This window comes from Callithrix jacchus, chromosome 7 (genome assembly GCF_049354715.1).
Source record: "Callithrix jacchus isolate 240 chromosome 7, calJac240_pri, whole genome shotgun sequence".
Classification (NCBI taxonomy): domain Eukaryota; kingdom Metazoa; phylum Chordata; class Mammalia; order Primates; family Cebidae; genus Callithrix; species Callithrix jacchus.
In genome coordinates this window covers 146,346,989-146,368,710 of record NC_133508.1, presented here as the reverse complement: position 1 = coordinate 146,368,710, position 21,722 = coordinate 146,346,989, and the positions used below count along the sequence as shown (strand labels likewise).

General features: G+C 42.1%; 1 protein-coding gene across 1 annotated transcript; it reads left to right on the top strand.

The window, feature by feature from the left end:
- Positions 1–885: 885 nt before the first annotated feature.
- On the top strand, positions 886–19,569 carry LOC128928328 (NBPF family member NBPF4-like). Its single transcript, XM_078332689.1, has 5 exons — positions 886–943; positions 5,525–5,647; positions 7,759–7,956; positions 8,995–9,494; positions 17,599–19,569. The coding sequence occupies exons 3-4, from the start codon at positions 7,785–7,787 to the stop codon at positions 9,258–9,260; spliced, it is 438 nt and encodes a 145-aa protein (XP_078188815.1). The 5' UTR covers positions 886–943; positions 5,525–5,647; positions 7,759–7,784; the 3' UTR covers positions 9,261–9,494; positions 17,599–19,569.
- Positions 19,570–21,722: the final 2,153 nt, after the last annotated feature.

Below are 21,722 nucleotides of genomic sequence, written 5' to 3'. Positions count from 1 at the left end.
TTAAAAATAAAACATGACAGTGTTCAGTACAATGCAGACCCATAGATGCATGTTCTTGTCTTGGTACACATAGGGCTGACTGTGATTTCATTGGGTAAAGTGGGAAATATCTGAGTAGATGCTTCTGTAATTCCAGGAAATGATAAACATCATCAAGATCAAACAGATGAGGAGGGCGAGAAAGCAGAAATCAGCAGCCCCAAGGTAACACTGAATAATCAGGAGCGGGTAATGGGTGGTGAAATCTGGAAAAGGTCTCAGAAAGAATGTAAGTTAGGCAAAAGGTCAGGTGAACAGACTAAACTCAGGGATTTCCGATCTCACCTGTTGTCTGCCTCTTTGGCATTTCCATGTTTGCAAGTATTTGCCAGCAGGAAAGTGAATGAAAACAACTCATATCATGCTCACAGTTTTGAGAACAAGCGAGGTTGAGGATACAGGAACTCTTTCTGTGAAGATGCAAGAAGCTGCATTCATTTGGCCTCTGATGCTAATTTCAACAAAATGTGTGTCCAAGTGCTGAATTCACTGTGTCCTCGCAGTCTCCCACAGGGATCCCTCCAGCTCTTCCTCCCCAGATCATTGTCTGCCCAGTGCACTGAGCACCTGCCACTCTGTCTCCTGCTCCACACAGAGAAGGATGGTTGTGTCTCTTTGAGAGGACCGTACTTGGCTTCCTCTGGCCTCTCCTGTGGTCCTCCCTATAGAACCATCTGGGTGCAGTCGTATGGGTCCTGTCCAGTGTTTATCTTCTGTCTTCTTCACCCCAGGCTGAGCCAGGAGCTACTGGAGGCAAAGGAGCAGGAAGCCCCAGAAGACTCCCTGGATGAACTTTACTGGACTCTTTCAGTTCAGGGTGACCTGTCTGATTACCATTAGCCTTATAGGAGTGCCTCGTCCTCACTGGAGAATCAGCTCACGTGCCCTGCTCTGGATGTAGCCTGTGAGTACTCCAGCCTGAAGGTCCCAAAACCCCATGGTCCTCCCAGGCAGCCTCTGTATGTTATGTTTCTGCAACTTGTGTCACTGAGTCAGATCATCAATGCAGGCAGGCCCCGTAAACTGAGCCTGCCTCAGTTTTGAATCTGACTCTTGGCTCCATTTTTAATCACAGACATCCAGTGGGAGGAACTTCCTCTTTTCCTGTCCCAAGTGACTCCTCGGTCACCTGGTTTCTTCTCACAAGAACAGGCTGTGGGCATGAAAACAGGAAAGAGGTCAGGACTCATAGCAAGTTTTTGGCCACAGTAGCCCATCTGGATATATTTGCATAAAAACCTTCTTCTGTAAAATAGGGCATCTGTCTTTTCTCAAATGATGTTGCTAACTGCATGCCTTGAACAGTGCCCTTATCTCTTCTCTGGCCATCCACACATCCAGGCAGTTTTGCACCATTATTTCAGAGCCCATTGTAGAATTCCTGTGTCTGATAATGATTCTCTACTCTAGGGATCCCCAGCTTAGGGGCCATGGACAGTTGTGGGTCCATGACCTGTTAGAAACTGGGCCACACAGCAGGAGGTCAGCGGTGGGAGAGCATGACCGCCTGAATTTCACCTCCTGCCAGATCAGCAGTGGCATTCAATTCTCACAGGACGCGAACTCTATTGTGAGCGATCTAGGTTCTGCACTCCTCATGAGAATTTAATGCGTGATGATCTGTCACTGTCTCCCAGTGACTGTCACCCCCACGTGGGACCATCTAGTTTCAGGAAAACAAGCTTAGGGCTTTCATTGATTTGGTGAGTTGTATAATTATTTCATTAGATATTATAATGTAATAATCATAGAAAAACTACACAAAAAATGTAATGTGCATGAATCATCCTGAAACCATCCCCCATACCCCAGACCCAGAAAAATTGTCTTCTGTGAAACTGAATGCTGGTGCCCAAAAGGTTGAGGACTGCGGCTCTACCTGCTGGGAGGTGACCTCCCTCCACTGACGCAGTCCAGCATCCCTTCCTTAACTCAGGCCCAGGCTTGCATTCTCTGCAGAGCTCCAGTGGCTTTTTCCATGTGTGGGCTTGTTGTTTAAATCGTGATTTGGTCTCAGTGCTATATTCTCATGAAAACCATTGAGAATGAGTGTCCCTCACGGGGTACTGGTGTAACTGATGAGCAAAGCGAAGTGGTTTCTATCCTCATGATGTCCAGAAAACCCTTCCTCTGAGCAAGTGCCCTATTGTGTAGCAGCTCACAGGCTATGTAGAGAAAAATTCCGATTTTCATTTCTTCTTGCTCATTGTATTTTTTTAAATATCCATTTTGGAGTTTCATGTGCATTGTTGGGAGTTTCAACCATCAATCTATTTTCTACTAAGAGCAGGTAACTCTGTGATGTACCCCAGTATATCCTATTATGTTGTAATAAAATTAGCAACAGTGCCAGGTGCGGTGGTTCATGCCTGTAATTCCAGCACTTTGGGAGGCTGAGGCAAGTAGATTGCTTGAGTTGAGGATTTTGAGACCAACGTGGGCAACACTACAAAAACATGTCCCTATGAAAAATTAGCAAGGCTTGGTGACACACCCCTGTGCTTCCAACTTTATGGGTGGCTGTGGTGTAAGAATCACCTGAGCCTGGGAAATTGAGGCTGCAGTGCATCATTGCACCACTGCACTCCAGCCTGAGCAACAAGGTGAGACCTGTGTCACACACACACATTCACACACACACACACACACACACAGAGAGAGAGAGAGAGAGAGAGAGAGAGAGAGAGGAGAGAGAGAAACTAGCAATGAAAATGTTGGTCTCTATTCTATCAGTCAGTGAGTGCCTTTCCTACCAGGACCATACCTTTCCGGTTATGCATTTCTCCCTGAGTTTGAAAAAGTAAATAATTTTCTGTGATCACAGTGATTCATTAAACAAATAAAATACTCTTTGACCTTTTATATGCATATGCTCTGCCCCTTGCCAAATAAGCTCTTTCCTGCTATAAATGTTCAGAGCTGAAGGAATGCTCCCAAGGGGGCAGTGGCATCTCCATGTTAGAGCCGAGGATGCTGAGGCTGAGGAAGTTTCCTTCACTTGCCCAGGATGGCACGACTAGTCATGGTGAGAGCATGGTCTTTTTGTCTGCCTGATTTCATCTCCCAGGGACTGTGGCATGATGGGTGCTCACCCATTTTCCTTTGTAGAAATTATTTTTCAATAAAGTCAGGCTGAAACAGAATAAGTTGCTGGTCTAGGATAAAGAAGTCCTGTAGTCCCTGGCACAGATTTTTCAAGAAGGATTACCTCTGTGCACTCTGTCAGCAGAATCAGTGGCTCCTCCAGTCTTTCCAGGGGGACCTACAACTCCAGCAGGTTCTTTCTTGGAAAAGTACTCAGGGAATAAATGGTCCTAGTCTCTCCCCACCTCCCTATCCCAAGGGTTTCAACTCTCAACTTGGCCATGTTTAGGTTTCTGTAAAGCTGTGGAGCTGCATCTCATGAACACCCAGCCAGGATGAGTCTCCTACAAGAAGGAAGGGAAATGCTCTGAAACGTGTCTTAGAAGTGAGATGCCTGTGACGTGGCCGGCCCTGCCATCAGGAACATGGGCCAGGAGAGGGCACGTTCATCCATGCAGATGGGCCAAGATGAATGAACACACCCTTCAGATTACACAAGGATGCTTCCTGTGTGTGGCTTCTCGACAATAATGTGTGAATAGTGTGCACAGTGCATAGCCCTGACCCCAGCAGCAGTGTCAGCGTGGATCCGCTCTGCACATGTTTTCCCTGCAGAAAAAGACTTGGTAGATTTAGGGAGAATACAACCTAAATTATCTCTTGATCTTTCCTTGATGGCTTCTCCCAACCTGCCCCATTAACAGTACTGCAGTACTTCAGAAGTTTGAGAAAACGTTTTCTTTTTTCTTCTGAAAATGCAAAGAATATTCAAAGTACAAGTTTAATAAGACTCAGTAGTCTAGAAAAGAGGGATAAAGTGGGATGAGAAAATTAAGTAGTGAAAATTAAAGGCATTCCCAGAGCTTGAGTCTAATCTAAACAGCAAGTGCAGAGAATCAGAAAGGGAGCACTGTGTTTGCCCAGTCTCCAGCCAAATTTGTTGTTTCAGGATGTTTCTCTCATTTGCCCAATGTGAGCTATCTTAAAATGTGAGAGTGTCCTAAGTGGCTGATGGTTAATGATGAATAAAGTGTGCTCTCAGGAAGATGAAGAACAGACACAAGGAATGCTTTGAGCCACTAGGGAGGCAAAACCCAGTCTAGAGAGGGACTTTTGGACAGAGACCACAGAGCTGGATGGCACCTGGTGCAGAGTGGGACCACGGAGGGGCCAGCATGACTTCAGGGAGAGTCTGTTTGAGCATGTGGTGGGAGGTGATGCTGGGTAGGATCATGGGGCAGAAGTGAGAAGGAACACAGAGGCAGGATGAGGGGGACAGTCACACGGGGCAGTGGAGAGGAAGTGTTCAGGTGCAGAGTGGGAACATAGTAAGAACAGGGCTTTGGGAAGATAAAACTGCTGAGACAATTGCTAGAGTGGACACGGCAAGGTCAGAGAAAGCAGAGAGGGAGGCTGTATGAAACCAGGCATCACTGATGAAACTCTGATACACTGTGCTCTCAGCAAGACAAAAGAGAATAGACACAAGGAGCACAGTTTTAAGAAAACTTAGGAAGTCTTGTAGTGAATGAGGATGAGGAGAGAGGAAGAGAGAAAGGAGCAGTAGCAACGTGGATCCGGCCCTGCACCCTGTCCCTGTCCTGAGCCCAACCTGGACAGGCGTGAGGTCATCGGAAGTCTTTCCTTAGTCCACTCTGAGAATGTGCATTCCTCTCCCTGTGGAAATAGAAATAGTTTGTTTAGGATGTATGCCTGAACCCCACTGGAGAGTGGGTAATGTGAGGACTGTGCCCTGTGTTCCCTTCCTACAGAACCACACATGCAGATGTATAGCTCTTGTGGTCCCTGAATTTCTGCAAAGGGACTGGTCCCTCTACTACATTGCCTATGGCTGCTGACACCCATTATTATACAGCACTAGGATGGAGATGTGTGGGCAGGGGGTTAAATTATTACAGGCAATGAGAAATTCAAAATGTCTCAGAACCCTGAAAAGTTAGCCTCACTTAGTGTTTGGTCTTTCCCATGGTTCTCTCTCAAAGCCTCCTGGCACTAACACTTGCCCTGTTCTTACACACCTGTGTTGTGGAGAACAGTTCTTCCTCTCCTATGCTCTGAGGGCTCTCTAGAACTTTCCCTGTAGGCAGAGGAAAGAGATTGATAATGACAGACTAATCGTCATGACCTTTATAGCCAATCCAAAGTTCTCTTGGCTGAAGGAGGGGTTTTTCACTTCAGGGACACCCCAGCCTGGCACCTGCCATGTCAGTGTTTCCAGGCACAGACAGGAAAGATGACATTGCCTCCATTTACATGATGTCTGTCTGTGTGGCCTGGGTCACTGGGTAGCTTTACTGAGAGGTGGGAACAATGGGGATGGGCGTTCCCTTAACAAAGGGAAAACTGAGATTGTTCCTACTGAAGCCCCTTCTTCTTTCAGCTTCCACCCAGGCCACCTGTCACCAAGGGACTTGGAGTGGAGACTTGAGCCCCCACCTGTCAGAGGTGCAGGCTTCACAGACACAGCTGGATCCAAGCACCCTGGTGGCGAGTTGTCCACGAGGTGAGCTGGATCAAGAGTTCCACTCTGGGAGTGGCTCAGCCAGGCAGGCTTTTTCCCCCACCACCTGCAGCTTTAGAGTCAATGCTGATTCTGGGAACCAAAGTTTCTTCCAAGGTAGGGAAGGAAAGGGGATAGGAAGGTCTAGCCCAGGTGTTGGTGTTCACGGTGCTATGGGTGGAGGAGAGAATGGAGCCTCTCTGTGCTCCCTCAGGGTCAAGTTAAATGCACAATACTCCAACCCAGTAAGGTGAGCAAGAGCCTGGGGCTTAGGACAAAATCTGCTCTCAGGTCCCGGGTTTGCCTCCTTCTTGTTGTTCACTCTGGCCCAGGATTTTGTTTTTTTGCTATGCAAATCTCTGTTTCCTCATCTGAGCTACCTAAAATATAATATCTACTGGTAATCATCGCTGAGAGTACTAATTATCATAATTTCCAAAGGGCCTGATTGAATAACAATTACTCAATAGACCTATAAATACCTGTTATCTAATCTATTTGTCTTTCTGCCAAGTTTACATTTAGAAAGTGACTTCACAGACTCTCTCTTCTCTGAAGTAGAGCAGTTGTGAAGCTCTCTGTTCTCTAGAGTCCCCTCTTCCTTTCCTTTCTCACATATACTCCTCTGTCAGTTTTCTTCCTCTCCTTCCTCATCCCCCATGAGGCCAATTCTCCACTGTCAGGCACTTTCAGTGACAACCTATGAGGCACATTCAGGAACAGTGTAAATCCTGGACTAACATGTCAGTGTCATGACACGTCCAGCTCCTCTTTCTCCTTGTTCTGCTCTTTTTGAAAACAAAGGGCAATTTTCACATGGAAAGTGTTCACATCTGTCTCTTATGAAAATCCATTTAATTGGTCATCTCCACTCATGCTCTTGGCCATGTCCTCAGTTTCCTTCTCACAGGGATCCACTTCCACTCAGATTTCCTTAATGCCCTGGATCCTGTTCATTCTCACTCTTTGTCCCAGTCAATTTCTCATCCTAAGGCCCTCGGCTGAGGAATATGGGGACCCCTGTCCTCAGGAGGAGGGAGGGTCACATGAGATAATGAGCACCACTTGGGTCCGTGGAGAGGACACCTGGAAGGCCCTCAGTGGGTGTCGGGGATGTGCAGTCCCTTACATGTGCCGTGTAACTAATTTAAACTGATTTCTTCCCACCATATTCTTCTTTGTTTCACTATGGATACTTACACCCCCTGCCAAGACCCAACCCACTGGCTCAGATGCATGCTCTCTTGCCCAGGTTCCCTGGAGTCCGGAGCCAGAACCAGGCTCCCAGTAAGAGCAAAGAGTGAATGCCTTGTGCCTCATTTATGGTTTCCTTGGTCATTTCTCCCTGCTGTCTAACAGGTCATTTGTTTCTTTGCACACCTTTTCTTTCTCATTCTTCTCATGTTTCTATTATTTTTTCAATTTCAATGGAAGAGAATATTAATTATACTGTTACATTAAATATCTCCCAGATCTCTATATATTTTCATTAATTTAATATCTACAGATATATGCATTTACAGCATTTGCTATGTATATTATGTACATTTGGTGTGTATGCTATGTAGTGTATATATATATATATATGTGCAATAGATCATATAGTGATGCATGTTTTGTAAATTCTTCAGGTTTAGTCTTCCCTGGTTCTTTTCTCATCAGCTGCTGTAACCTCTGTCTGGTCTCACCTCTGTGTCCCATGGGCTGCCACCCTGCCAGGCCCTTCCACCCCGCTGTCCTGTTTGGACTCAGCTCTGATTTAACTTTCACTCTTATAATCTCTTCCCTCCCCAAAGCACAGCCTACATACAGTGTGATTCCCTTGCTTTGGCCATATCTACCCTGAAGCTACTTGTGTTTCTTAATCTTTAGTTTCCTGAATATTTTTGTGAATTGGGAGTGCCCTTGCCTCCTGGCACACTTGTCATTACTGAGTAATGTAAGAAAAATCAACAAAAAAGAAAGTATTAAAGTCACTCTGTTGGCTTCCTTACCCCCTTTGGACTTTCCTGTCCAAGGCCCCATTTGTGATTTGATGTCCTTTGGGTGGAAGAGAAAGTCACAGTAAGATCATGAATGCTACTGGATGCCATTGGCTGTTGTTTCATTTTCAGAGCTGGTTTTAGCCCCCTCCATTGCGATGAAGAACCTTCCGCAGATGGAAGATGATCCACTCGAAGGCTCATCAAACACCCAATGGCATCAAGTGCCTGGCAACATTGATGCCTCCAGTGTTCCAAAACCCAAGAGCATCAAAAGAAAACTTCCTTTCAGCAAATGGATCCATTGGCCTTTCCGCTCAGGGTACAGAGGTAATCACTTCTATGGCTCTGAGCTGCACTCACTTCTTATTTCTCTCTGTGTATGGTGACAGCTCATTCTCCCACTGCTTTTTCTCTTCCATTTGTTCTCCCCAGGGGCTGCTGTAACCTCTGTCTGGTCTAACCCCAGTGTCCCATGGGCTCCCATCCTGCCAGGCTCTTTCTGTCCTCATCTCCTCATTGCTCTCTGAACCCTGCTCTATTTTTTCTTCTGTCTTGAGGGTCCCTCTGGTAGCCACAGGAGAGCCAGGCCACCTTGTCCTCATCCAAGTACACAGTTAAGCTGTGGAACACAGGGTTCCTTGCCTGGAATTGCACACTCTGTTCAGAAATTACTTTTTCTCCCTGTATCCCCAACTTTATTGTTTCTTTCCGCAGGGAGCGTGGCTTTAATACATCATTTACACATAGGTTTTTCTCTTGAGTTGGCTTTGGAGAAACCCAGCTAAGTCCACCCTTACTTGTCTCTTGTTCCTCTGAATGAGAAGTGTTAAAGCTGAGCACAGAGAGCCCCACTTAGAAAACTGAACGTGAATCTGGGTCACAAGTGGGAGTTCCCTGCTGGACTGGAGCCAGGTTTGCCTTCAGCCCCAGATGTGCAGCCTTGTGACAATGTAGATGGAATTGCCAGGGACTCAGTATTCTCACCTCAAGGACTCATTTGTGCTGACATTAACTGAATGACATTTATGACATTCAAAAGTACATGCAGAGGACAGGACTTCAAATCTGCATACATCATGAGATATATCATTCTAACCTCTCTCAATTTTATTCTCATTTCCATTTCTACATGTCCAGTTAAGGGTCTAAAATGCATCTCAGATGAATCTTGAGGACAGGGTATATGAGAGAGAATTTTCTGAATTAACTTTGAGAAAGGTGGCTCCAGGACCTTCATTACTGAGTAATGTCATAAATATCAACAAAAAAGAAAATATTAATGTCACTCTGTTGGCTTCCCCTCCCCCTTTGGACTTTCTTGTCCAAGGCCACATTCCTGATTTCATGTCTTTTGGGTTGTTTTAGCCCCGTCTGTTGAAATGAAGAATGCTCCGCAGCTGGAAGATGCACTCGAAAGCTCAGCAGACACCACCCAAGGGCGTCAAGTCACTGGCAACATTCATGCATCAGTGTTTCAAAACCAAAGAACATTAAAAGAATACTCCCATTCACGCTGGGTGCGGTGGCTCATGCCAGTAAGCCCAGCACTTTGGGAGGGCGAGGTGGGCAGATCACAAGGTCAAGGGACCAAGACCATCCTGGCCAACATGGTAAAACCCTGTCTCTACTAGAAAAAACAAAAATTATCCGGGCGTTGTGGCGCTCGTCTGTAGTCCCAGCTAGCTGGGATGCTGAGACAGAAGAATCACTTAGAACCCAGAAGGCAGAGGTTGCAGTGAGCCAAGATCCTGCCACTGTCCTCCAGCCTGCACAACAGAGTGAGACTCCGACTCAAGAAAAAAAGATAAAAAGAAAACTCCCATTCAGCAACTGGATCTGTTGGCCTTCATGCTCAGGGTGCAGAGGTAATCACATCTATGGCTTTTAGCTGCACTCACTTCTTATTTATCTCTGTCTATGGTGACAGCCCATTCTCCCACTGCTTTTTCTCTTCCATTTGTTCTCCGCAGTAGCTGCTGTAACCTCTGTCTGATCTAACCCCAGTGTCCCATGGGCTCCCACCCTGCCAGGCCCTTTCTGTCCCCATCTCCTCATTGCTCTCTGAACTCTGCTCTATTCCTTCTTCTGCTGTCTTTTTTTTTTTTAATTTTTTATTGGATTTTAGGTTTTGGGGTACATGAGCAGAGCGTGCAAGACAGGTGCGTAGGTATGCACATGGCAGTGTGCTTTGCTTTGCTTCTCCCCTTCACCCACATTTGGCATTTCTCCCCAGGCTATCCCTCCCCACCTCCCCTCCCACTGGCCCTCCCCTTTCCCCCCAATAGACCCCAGTGTTTAGTACTCCCCTTTCTGTGTCCATGTGTTCTCATTTTTCATCACCCGCCTATGAGTGAGAATATGCGGTGTTTCATTTTCTGTTCTTGTGTCAGTTTGCTGAGGATGATGTTCTCCAGATTCATCCATGTCCCTACAAATGACACAAACTCATCATTTCTGATTGCTGCATAATATTCCATGGTGTATATGTGCCACATTTTTCCAATCCAGTCTATTATCAATGGGCATTTGGGTTGATTCCAGGTCTTTGCTATTGTAAACAGTGCTGCAATGAACATTCGTGTACATGTGTCCTTATAGTAGAACGATTTACAGTCTTTTGGATATATACCCAGTAATGGGATTGCTGGGTCAAATGGAATTTCTATTTCTAAGGCCTTGAGGAATTGCCACACTGTCTTCCACAATGGTTGAACTAATTTACACTCCCACCAACAGTATAAAAGTGTTCCTTTTTCTCCACATCCTCTCCAGCATCTGTTGTCTCCAGATTTTTTAATGATCGCCATTCTAACTGGCGTGAGATGGTATCTCAATGTGGTTTTGATTTGCATCTCTCTGATGACCAGTGACGATGAGCATTTTTTCATATGATTGTTGGCCTCATATATGTCTTCTTTCGTAAAGTGTCTGTTCATATCCTTTGCCCACTTTTGAATGGGCTTGTTTGTTTTTTTCCTGTAAATCTGTTTGAGTTCTTTGTAAATTCTGGATATCAGCCCTTTGTCAGATGGGTAAACTGCAAACATTTTTTCCCATTCTGTTGGTTGCCGATTCACTCTAGTGACTGTTTCTTTTGCCGTGCAGAAGCTGTGGAGTTTCATTAGGTCCCATTTGTCTATTTTGGCTTTTGTTGCCAATGCTTTTGGTGTTTTGTTCATGAAGTCCTTGCCTACTCCTATGTCCTGGATAGTTTTGCCTAGATTTCCTTCTAGGGTTTTTATGGTGCCAGGTCTTATGTTTAAGTCTTTAATCCATCTGGAGTTAATTTTAGTGTATGGTGTCAGGAAGGGGTCCAGTTTCTGCTTTCTGCACATGGCTAGCCAGTTTTCCCAACACCATTTGTTGAACAGGGAATCCTTTCACCATTGCTTGTTTTTGTCAGGTTTATCAAAGATTGTATAGTTGTAGATATGTTGTGTTGCCTCCGGTGTCTCTGTTTTGTTCCATTGGTCTATATCTCTGTTTTGGTACCGGAACCATGCTGTTTTGATTACTGTAGCTTTGTAGTATAGTTTGAAATCCAGTAGTGTGATGCCCCCCGCTGTGTTCTTTTTGCTTAGAATTGACTTGGCTATGCGGGCTCTCCTTTGGTTCCATATGAAGTTCATGGTGGTTTTTTCCAGTTCTGTGAAGAAAGTCAATGGTAGCTTGATGGGGATAGCATTGATTCTGTAAATTACTTTGGGCAGTATAGCCATTTTCACAATATTAATACTTCCTAAACATGAACATGGAATGTTTCTCCATCTGTTTGTGTCCTCTCTGATTTCGTTGAGCAGTGGTTTGTAGTTCTCCTTGAAGAGGTCCCTTACGTTCCTTGTGAGTTGTATTCCAAGGTATTTTATTCTTTTTGTAGCAATTGCGAATGGAAGTTCGTTCTTGATTTGGCTTTCTTTAAGTCTGTTATTGGTGTAGACGAATGCTTGTGATTCTTGCACATTGATTTTATATCCTGAGACTTTGCTGAAGCTGCTTATCAGTTTCAGGAGTTTTTGGGCTGAGGCAATTGGGTCTTCTAGGTATACTATCATGTCGTCTGCAAATAGAGACAATTTGGCTTCCACCTTTCCTATTTGAATACCCTTTATTTCTTTTTCTTGCCTGATTGCTCTGGCTAGAACTTCCAGTACTATATTGAATAGGAGTGGTGAAAGAGGGCATCCTTGTCTAGTGCTGGATTTCAAAGGGAATGCTTCCAGTTTTTGCCCATTCAGTATGATATTGGCTGTTGGTTTGTCATAAATAGCTTTTATTACTTTGAGATACATTCCATCGATACCGAGTTTATTGAGGGTTTTTAGCATAAAGGGCTGTTGAATTTTGTCAAATCCCTTCTCTGCGTCAATTGAGATAATCATGTAGTTTTTGTTTTTGGTTCTGTTTATGTGGTGAATTACGTTGATAGACTTGCGTATGTTGAACCAGCCTTGCATCCCCGGGATGAATCCTACTTGATCATGATGAATAAGTTTTTTGATTTGCTGTTGCAATCGGCTTGCCAATATTTTATTGAAGATTTTTGCATCTATGTTCATCATGGATATTGGCCTGAAGTTTTCTTTTCTCGTTGGGTCTCAGCCGGGTTTTGGTATCAGGATGATATTGGTCTCGTAAAATGATTTGGGAAGGATTCCCTCTTTTTGGATTGTTTGAAATAGTTTTAGAAGGAATGGTACCAGCTCCTCCTTGTGTGTCTGGTAGAATTCGGCTGTGAACCCGTCTGGACCTGGGCTTTTTTTGTGTGGTAGGCTGTTAATTGCTGCCTCAACTTCAGACCTTGTTATTGGTCTATTCATAGTTTCAGCTTCCTCCTGGTTTAGGCTTGGGAGGACACAGGAGTCCAGGAATTTATCCATTTCTTCCAGGTTTACTAGTTTATGCGCATAGAGTTCTTTGTAATATTCTCTGATGATGGTTTGAATTTCTGTGGAATCTGTGGTGATTTCCCCTTTATCATTTTTTATTGCATCTATTTGGTTGTTCTCTCTATTATTTTTAATCAATCTGGCTAGTGGTCTGTCTATTTTGTTGATCTTTTCAAAAAACCAGCTCTTGGATTTATTGATTTTTTGAAGGGTTTTTCGTGTCTCAATCTCCTTCAGCTCAGCTCTGATCTTAGTAATTTCTTGTCTTCTGCTGGGTTTTGAGTTTTTTTGATCTTGCTCCTCTAGCTCTTTCAATTTTGACGATAGGGTGTCAATTTTGGATCTCTCCATTCTCCTCATATGGGCTCTTATTGCTATATACTTTCCTCTAGAGACTGCTTTAAATGTGTCCCAGAGGTTCTGGCACGTTGTGTCTTCGTTCTCATTGGTTTCGAAGAACTTTTTTATTTCTGCCTTCATTTCGTTGTTTACCCAGTCAACATTCAAGAGCCAGTTGTTCAGTTTCCATGAAGCTGTGCGGTTCTGGGTCAGTTTCTGAATTCTGAGTTCTAACTTGATTGCACTATGGTCTGAGAGGCTGTTTGTTATGATTTCAGTTGTTTTGCATTTGTTGAGCAGTGCTTTACTTCCAATTATGTGGTCAATTTTAGAGTAGGTGTGATGTGGTGCTGAGAAGAATGTGTATTCTGTGGATTTGGGGTGGAGAGTTCTGTAAATGTCCACCAGGTTTGCTTGCTCCAGGTCTGAGTTCAAGCCCTGGATATCCTTGTTGATTTTCTGTCTGGTTGATCTGTCTAGTATTGACAGTGGAGTGTTAAAGTCTCCCACTATTATTGTGTGGGAGTCTAAGTCCTTTTGTAAGTCATTAAGAACTTGCCTTATGTATCTGGGTGCTCCTTCATTGGGTCCATATATGTTTAGGATCGTTAGCTCTTCTTGTTTTATTGATCCTTTTACCATTATGTAATGGCCTTCTTTGTCTCTTTTGATCTTTGTTGCTTTAAAGTCTATTTTATCAGAGATGAGAATTGCAACTCCTGCTTTTTTTTGCTTTCCATTAGCTTGGTAAATCTTCCTCCATCCCTTTATTTTGAGCCTTTGTGTATCCTTGCATGTGAGATGGGTTTCCTGGATACAGCACACTGATGGGTTTTGGATTTTTATCCAGTTTGCCAGTCTGTGTCTTTTGATTGGTGCATTTAGTCCATTTACATTTAGGGTTAATATTGTTATGTGTGAATTTGATACTGCCATTTTGATGCTAAGTGGCTGTTTTGCCTGTTAGTTGTTGTAGATTCTTCATTATGTTGAAGCTCTTTAGCATTCAGTGTGATTTTGGAATGGCTGGTACTGGTTGATCCTTTCTATGTGTAGTGCCTCTTTTAGGAGGTCTTGTAAAGCAGGCCTGGTGGTGACAGAATCTCTGAGTACTTGCTTGTTCGCAAAGGATTTTATTTTTCCTTCACTTCTGAAGCTCAGTTTGGCTGGATATGAAATTCTGGGTTGAAAGTTCTTTTCTTTAAGAATGTTGAATATTGGCCCCCACTCTCTTCTGGCTTGTAGTGTTTCTGCCGAGAGATCTGCTGTGAGTCTGATGGGCTTCCCTTTGTGGGTGACCCGACCTTTCTCTCTGGCTGCCCTTAGTATTCTCTCCTTTATTTCAACCCTGTTGAATCTGATGATTATGTGCCTTGGGGTTGCTCTTCTTGCGGAATATCTTTGTGGTGTTCTCTGTATTTCCTGCATTTGAGTGTTGGCCTGTCTTGCTAGGTGGGGGAAATTTTCCTGGATGATGTCCTGAAGAGTATTTTCCAGCTTGGATTCATTCTCTTCGTCCCCTTCTGGTACACCTCTCAGGTTGCCGGTTCAACAGGGCACCCGGACAAGCGCGCCCTGTGGGGATTGCTGGGTAGGGCTCCTTTAATTCATTCATATTCCTCTCTAAGTTATCCATTCTTGTTATCATTTCCTCGAATCTTTTTTCAAATCTTTTTTCAAGGTTCTTAGTTTCTTTGCATTGATTTAATACATGATCTTTTAGCTCTCAAAAGTTTCTCATTATCCATCTTCTGAAGTCTAATTCCATCATTTCGTCGCAGTCATTCTCCGTCCAGCTTTTTTCCCTTGCGGTGAGTAGTTTTGGTCCTTTCTAGGAGGCGAGGTGTTCTGGTTTCGGGTATTTTCCTTCTTTTTGCGCTGGTTTCTTCCCATCTTTGTGGATTTGTCCGCTGGTCGTCTGCGTAGTTGCTGACTTTTTGATTGGGTCTCTGAGTGGACACCCAGAATGTTGATGATGAAGTATTTCTGTTGCTTGGTTTTCCTTCTACCAGTCTAGCCCCTTCGCTGTACAACTGCTGAGGTCCGCTCCAGACCCTGCTTGTCTGGGGTGCACCTCTAGCAGCTGTGGCACAGCAAGGGATGCTACCAGTTTCTTTTTCTGCTCTCTTTGTCCCAGGATGATGCCTGCCAAATGTCAGTCTTTTGGATACAGAGGGGTCAGGTAGCTGCTTGAGGAGACAGTTTGTACTTTATATGGGCTTAATTGCTGAGCTGTGAGCTCTGTTGTTCATTCAGGGCTGTTAGGCTGCTATGTTTGATTCTGCTGCAACAGAGCTCATTAAAAAACCCTTTTTTTTTTCCTCAAATGCTCTGTGTTGAGGGGTTTGGGCTTTATTTTTGGATGTTCGATGAGGTGTCCTGCCCAGCTAGAAGGCAGACTAGCCAATGTTTGGCTGCCGAGGCTCTGCCCTGCTGTTGTGTGATTCGCCCTGTTCCTACAGGCTCTGCTGTGCTCTCCACCACGCCCTGCGGCGGAGTCTTTTCATTGTAGCGTGTTGCCTCGGCAGCGGCAGGCTGCGTCAGCAGTGGGCGTGTATCTCAGTAGGGATGGGTTGGCTCGGCAACGGCTGGCTGCGTCAGCAGTGGGCGTGTATCTCAGTTGGGGCAGGTTGCCTCGGCAACGGCTGGCTGCATCAGCGGTGGGCGGCACGTATCTCAGTTGGGGCGGGTTGCCTCTGTAGTGGTGGATGCCCCTCCCCCACAGAGCGTCTCGGACCGTCTGCTCGGGATAGTTTGAAATCGTGGTTTTGTTCGTCCCACTGGGTATCCCAATCCCTGCAATCCCCTGGGCTGGCCTACTGTCCAAGTCTCGTTCAGTCTCAAGTCCAGCCCTCTCAAGTCTCAGGTTGCCGGTTCAACAAGGCACCCGGACAAGCGCGCCCTGTGGGGATTGCTGGGTAGGGCTGGCCGCCGCCCCGGCTGCCGGCTTCGCCAGGCAGACGTACTGCCTGGCGTCCCATGTCTTTTTTATACTTGGGAGTTTCCCCATTCTGTGGGCAACAACGATCAGTCTGGAAATGCAGCTCGGACTCACCGTTTGCGGATTCAACGCGAGCTCCAGTCCTGGGTTGTTCTCACAGCGCCATCTTGAGTCCTCCCTCCGAGCAGTGGAATTTCATTTGCTTGCATTTAGTCTTTTCTTTTGTGCTTAAAAATATCATTTACATGCTGATTTTATTTCAATACGAAGTGAAGAATATCACAATGTGGTTTCTAAAACAATGTAAGGAAATTCAAAGAGATATCATTCTGCTATCACATTCCTGTGTCCTAATAATAGGATGCTAAACTATATATAATTAAAAGTAAAGGTTTGGACTTGAGAATGTCTGGGTTCACATTCTAACTTTGCCCTTAGCTGGGTAAATTTGAACAATGTGCTTTACCTCACTGTTCCTCACCTTTCATGTATCATTCTAAAATCACAGTGTTTTTGAGATTAACTGAGATAAAACATGTAAAGCACTTATACATAATTAGCATTAAACAAATATTAACTCTCATTATGTATAGTCCTTTAGCTTTTAAAAAACATTTTTATATTATCTTATGAGATGACTTTAAAATTTAAAAAGCAAGATCTTTTTCTCTAAAGGTTCTCTTCTAATTACCAAAATATTTACTATTTATTCTCTCTACCTAGCAATATAATAAGAAATAACATATGAAAAAATAAATATGAAGAAATAAAATATGAGGAAAATCAAACCACCCAAAACTCTTGAAGACAAACATTTCATGTTTTTTGTGCATTTTCTGTGTTTCATTACTTCTTGTTGATATATTTTTTATTTTTATTTTTTGAGACAGTCTCACTCTGTCACCCAGTTTGCAGTGCAGTGGTGCAATCTCAGCTCACTGAAATCTCCACCTCGTGGGCTCAGGTGATCTTTCCACCTCAGCTTCTCAAGTAGCTGGGACTAAACTGTCATGTGTCACCATACCTGACAAATTTTTTCTACAGATAGAATCTTGCTATGTTGCCAGGGCTGGTCTTCAACTCCTGGGCTCAAGCAATCCTCCTGCCCCAGACTCCCAAAGTGCTGAGATTACAGGCATGATCCACAACACCCAGGCCCTGTACGTATTTTCACCTCATTGAGATTACAGGTCAAAATCCATGAGATGGCAATGCTCAAATTTTAGGCTCTCAAAAATGGCAATGTCATTTAGTATACATTGTTGTGTCTCGCATTTGTGTCCATTTATTATAGTATAAATATCAAGAATCAACTATAAGAATAGAGATTATTGTTCTCATTTTATAGTTTTAGAAATTGAAGCTCTGTGTATTTAACTAGTTTATTGTAAGATAATTTGCATGTACTGGAAAAAATAGTAAGGTCAAGATCATCTGATTTAAATAAAAATGTACTTGATCTTATAGCAATTCATCTTTTAAAATTATTAGCTGAAAACATCAATCTTAAAATGAGATGTGATTAATTGAATACCTTTTTCTTTATAGTTTCAAAGCACATCTTATCCATTCTTCTGTTTTTATAAACTATCCATCTCCTATTTCATTTTTTTATGTCATGCACTCCCCTCAAAAAGTGCTTGAAGTATCCTCATTGTAAATTCATCTGAGGTCACATATTAAATGCCTAAATAAATGAGTCCTAGTGTTTTATAATAAGCATATCACAAAGACTATAATAATCTTATCAACAACATTATCAAGATTATTGATCTACCTGTTTCATCTATCCCTTATTCTTAGATAAAACATTTTAAAGAGGCCGAGTGCGCTGGCTCAAGCCTGTAATTCCAGCACTTTGAGAGGCCGAGGCGGGTGGATCACGAGGTCAAGATATCGAGACCATCCTGGTCAACATGGTGACACCCCGTCTCTACTAAAGATACAAAAAATTAGCTGGACATGGTGGAGCGTGCCTGTAATCCCAGCTACTCGGGAGGCTGAGGCAGGAGAATTGCCTGAACCCAGGAAGCGGAGCTTGTGGTGAGCCGAGATCGCTCCACTGCACTCCAAGCTGGGTAACAAGAGCGAAACTCCGTCTCAAAAAAAAAAAAACATTTTAAAGAATGGTCATACTCCCCAAAGTAATTTATAGATTCAGTGCTATCTCCATTAAGCTACCATTGACTTTCTTCACAAAATTAGAAAAAAAACTACTTTAAATTTCACATGGAACCAAAAAAAGAGCTCACGTAGCAATCTGAAAAAGGGCTAATACCAGGAATCTACAAGGAACTTAAACATGTATCCCAGAACTTAAAGTATAGTAATAATAATAAAAGGCCATCTCAAATGTCATGCTATTTCACCACTTATTTTAGTAAACATCTCCAAAATATATGTTTTATCATATAACTTTAATATCATTGTCACACACAATACAAGTAACAAAATACCTTAGTAAGAATAATATTCAAGTTGTATTTAAAATTTTTTGATTGCCTGAAAAATATGTTTCACAGTTGGCTTTGTGTCCTACAATCTGTATCAGGCTACTCTCACGTTGCCATTCGGATGTTGCACCCCAGTTATGTTTCCAAGAAAGCAATAAGCAGTAAGATGGTATTGAGTGCAAGAGTTTTGTTGGGAGTAAGAAAAGAGAAAGCACTGGGCATGGCAAACCATAACACCACCATGCAATTGTAATACAATTTCTGCCAGCACAGCAGGAAACTCTGGAGCCTACTGGAGATGGCCCATCTTGGCCAGAAATGGCAAGACCTATATGCTACATTCTTGTTAACTCAGTAGGGACAGCAGAGAACAAAAGGCTGAGGACCACCTGCAGGAACTCACATCTGGAGGCTGTCAGCTAGGCAAGAAGTGTTTTTTTTAAACGGATGATCTGAGAGGCACATCTCTGTGTCTGCCACAGTTGTTTTGTTGAGTCTCTCTCTTTCTTCATTCTACTGACTTACTGCAAGAACTATATTGAGGATTCTGTAGACTAGCCTACACCCTGCATGCGTTTGTTCCCCTTCCTTGTTGCGTTCTTTCTTTGGTATCATCTATATGTCTGATAAACTGGACATTATCTGAGAAGTCTTGATTAGATTAAGTTTAAGCATTTTTAGCAAAAATGCTTCATAAATGTGGTTGAATTTCACATTGCGTCTATGTGTTAGGAGATGAAGATTACCCATTGTAATAGTCCATTTTGGCACTGCTGTGTGAAACTTCCCAAGACTGGGTAATTTATAAAGAAAAGAAGTTTAATTGACTCATAATTTTATATGGGTGGGGAGGACTCAGAAACTTATAATCATGGTGGAAGGCGAAGGGGAGGCAGGCACCTTCTTCACAAGGCAGCAAGAGAGAACAGCGTGGGGAACAACACCCATGATTCAGTTATGTCTACCTGGTCTCTCCCTTGACATGTGGGTATTTGGGGGATTATGGAGATTACAATTCAAGATGAGATTTTGGGTGGGAAATAGCCAAACCAGATCACCCATCAGTTTTTTATTCTAGGATTTTAAGCAATAGTGACTATTAAATTATTAAGAATCACAATGTCATGATTTTATAATTCTGTAATTTCTTCTACATTTATTAGCATGGTATATTCTGTAAAGAATAGCTTTCTCTCCAACCCCACGGGAAATAAGGAAACAATAACAACAAAGAATATCTTTCTCTTATCAATATGAATTACTTGGTTACCTTACAAAGAAGTCCTACGGGAAAAAGTAAATAAATAAATAAATGCTTTACTATTTTCCTGCGTAGTGCCAATTTTCATAAGGAGTTGTGTCCTACTTACTTTCTACGACTAGTGAGTTTATAGGTTTTATTTTGTGTTTTATTTATGTTGCTGTTAGTTTTCTCATTTTCTTGTAATATTATGAAGTCACAGATTTTGTTTGGACTCAAATTTAAGAATAGAATTTATTGATAAAAAGAGAATAGGTACAAAATTAAAAACTAACCCATTTATTCTGCTACACTCTACTAAAATTTTAATGAAAATAATGAAATATTTTGTCCCCCCAACTACTAAATGCACAGATGAGCAGAATTATACATTTTCTCATTAATCTCTCCATCACATTAAATAATAACTATTTTTTATATAACTGTAATGCTTTATAAACTCAGTATATTCTTTTCCCCATTAGAATAATATATGTCAAATTAAAATGGTTCCCATTTCTCCAGTTAAGAACCCCTCCTTTCCTTTGTAGTTAAAAATAAATTGTAACTTTTCATTTTAAATTAATTTGGATTTATAAAACACTGCAAAATATACAACAGTTTCTGAATATCCTTTCCCAGCCTCCTTGAAACAAAAGCCTGTGGCTATGTTGGACCATGTGGTAACCTTGAGAAGCAATGTCACTAACTAAGGATAGCAGTGCCAAAGATGGAAGGAACCTTGGTTCCGAATGCTTACAGAGCTGCTGTACTGCTTGAGGACTGCCTCCTCTGGACTTCCTGTTTGTGGAAGATAAATGAAACTCTTTTTGTGTAGCAGATATTTTGGGTTTTCTGTTACAAGCATGCAAGCTTGTCTCTCCTTAACTGATTCCTAAAGACTTCTCACAGCCATCTCCATTACTATCATTCCGGCAACATCTTGCAGCATATTGTTTTACTGCGTTTTTATTCTTTCCATGTTGTGTTACTCATAATATTGTTGGGAAGGAATTATGTTCTGAAATATAGCATCTGGATCTTCATACTAAGTAGCCTCTATAACTTTTATACAGTTATATAGGCTTACACAGTTTCTGAACCCAGTAGATCATTCATAGTAAGTGTACCCTTATTATGAGTAATCACTATCCCAAATCATCTCCTAACTAGAATACCTACCTTGTTCCTTGAAATCAGATGTGCTTTGACTATTCAGTAGCTCATCATCTACTAGTCAAAAGTGTTATAAATTTCCTCTATTCTAGTTTTATCATTTAATCATCACTACATGGCTATAAGGTGAACAGGTTAGAAATTAATGCAATTTAGTAATTAAATAAACCATGACAAGAGATAGTAAAAAAAATTTTGTGGTCTTATGCTGATGAGATACAGAATTAGGATTAGAAAATATTGTTTTTGTCTTCTGCTCTGTATGTCTACTATATAATATATCGCAGAAAATGCATCTATATATGATAAGGACCCATATGGAATATTTTTAAAGTCTTGGATTTTAACACATGATGGTTTCCAAATTCTTTTAAATCATATGACATTAAGCACCTCATATGTTATTTTTTCGTTCTCACTGTGTCATGTTTATTTCCAAACTTGTCATGAAGTTTTAAATATATATATCATCAGGCATCATCTCTGTGACAGCAAAGAAATCACATATTTCAACTTAGTCTACACCCTGAACAGTTATGACAGATAAAGTCATATTACTTTTTATGTTTGTAGCTAAGTCAATTTTGTGATTTTTTCCATTTCTGTAAATCAGTTGAAACCAATATTACAGTTGGTTTCAACTGATTTACAGAAATGGGAAAATTCATTTTTACACCATGAATACAATGTCATTTTAATAACAAGAATTACTGTGGATAGTGTTGACTTTTTCCTTCTTACTAAAATTTGTAAGTCATACACAGCTTTTAGAATAAATTTTACTTGGTTAATTTACAAAAGTTATTTAGCCAGATGTTTAAGGTAAGCCGTAATAATTACATGAATGTATTTACTAACATATAAAAGAGGTAGATTGTTTTTATTATAACAAGACACACACAGATAATCAGAATATTCTGTAACTAAATCAGAATGCATATGTTTCCTGGGAGATTAGATAATTACTCTAAAATTGCCATGGAAACAAGGACATTTTAAGGTAATCATCATTGAATCTTTATGACCATTTATGTTACTATCTCCCTATGTTTCAAATT

Bases quoted from the DNA above. Each gene is read 5' to 3' on its own strand.
- LOC128928328 (XM_078332689.1), top strand. From the start codon at position 7,785: ATGAAGAACCTTCCGCAGATGGAAGATGATCCACTCGAAGGCTCATCA. The intron at 7,957-8,994 runs GTAATCACTTCT...GGGTTGTTTTAG, and splicing joins TTTCCGCTCAGGGTACAGAG to CCCCGTCTGTTGAAATGAAG.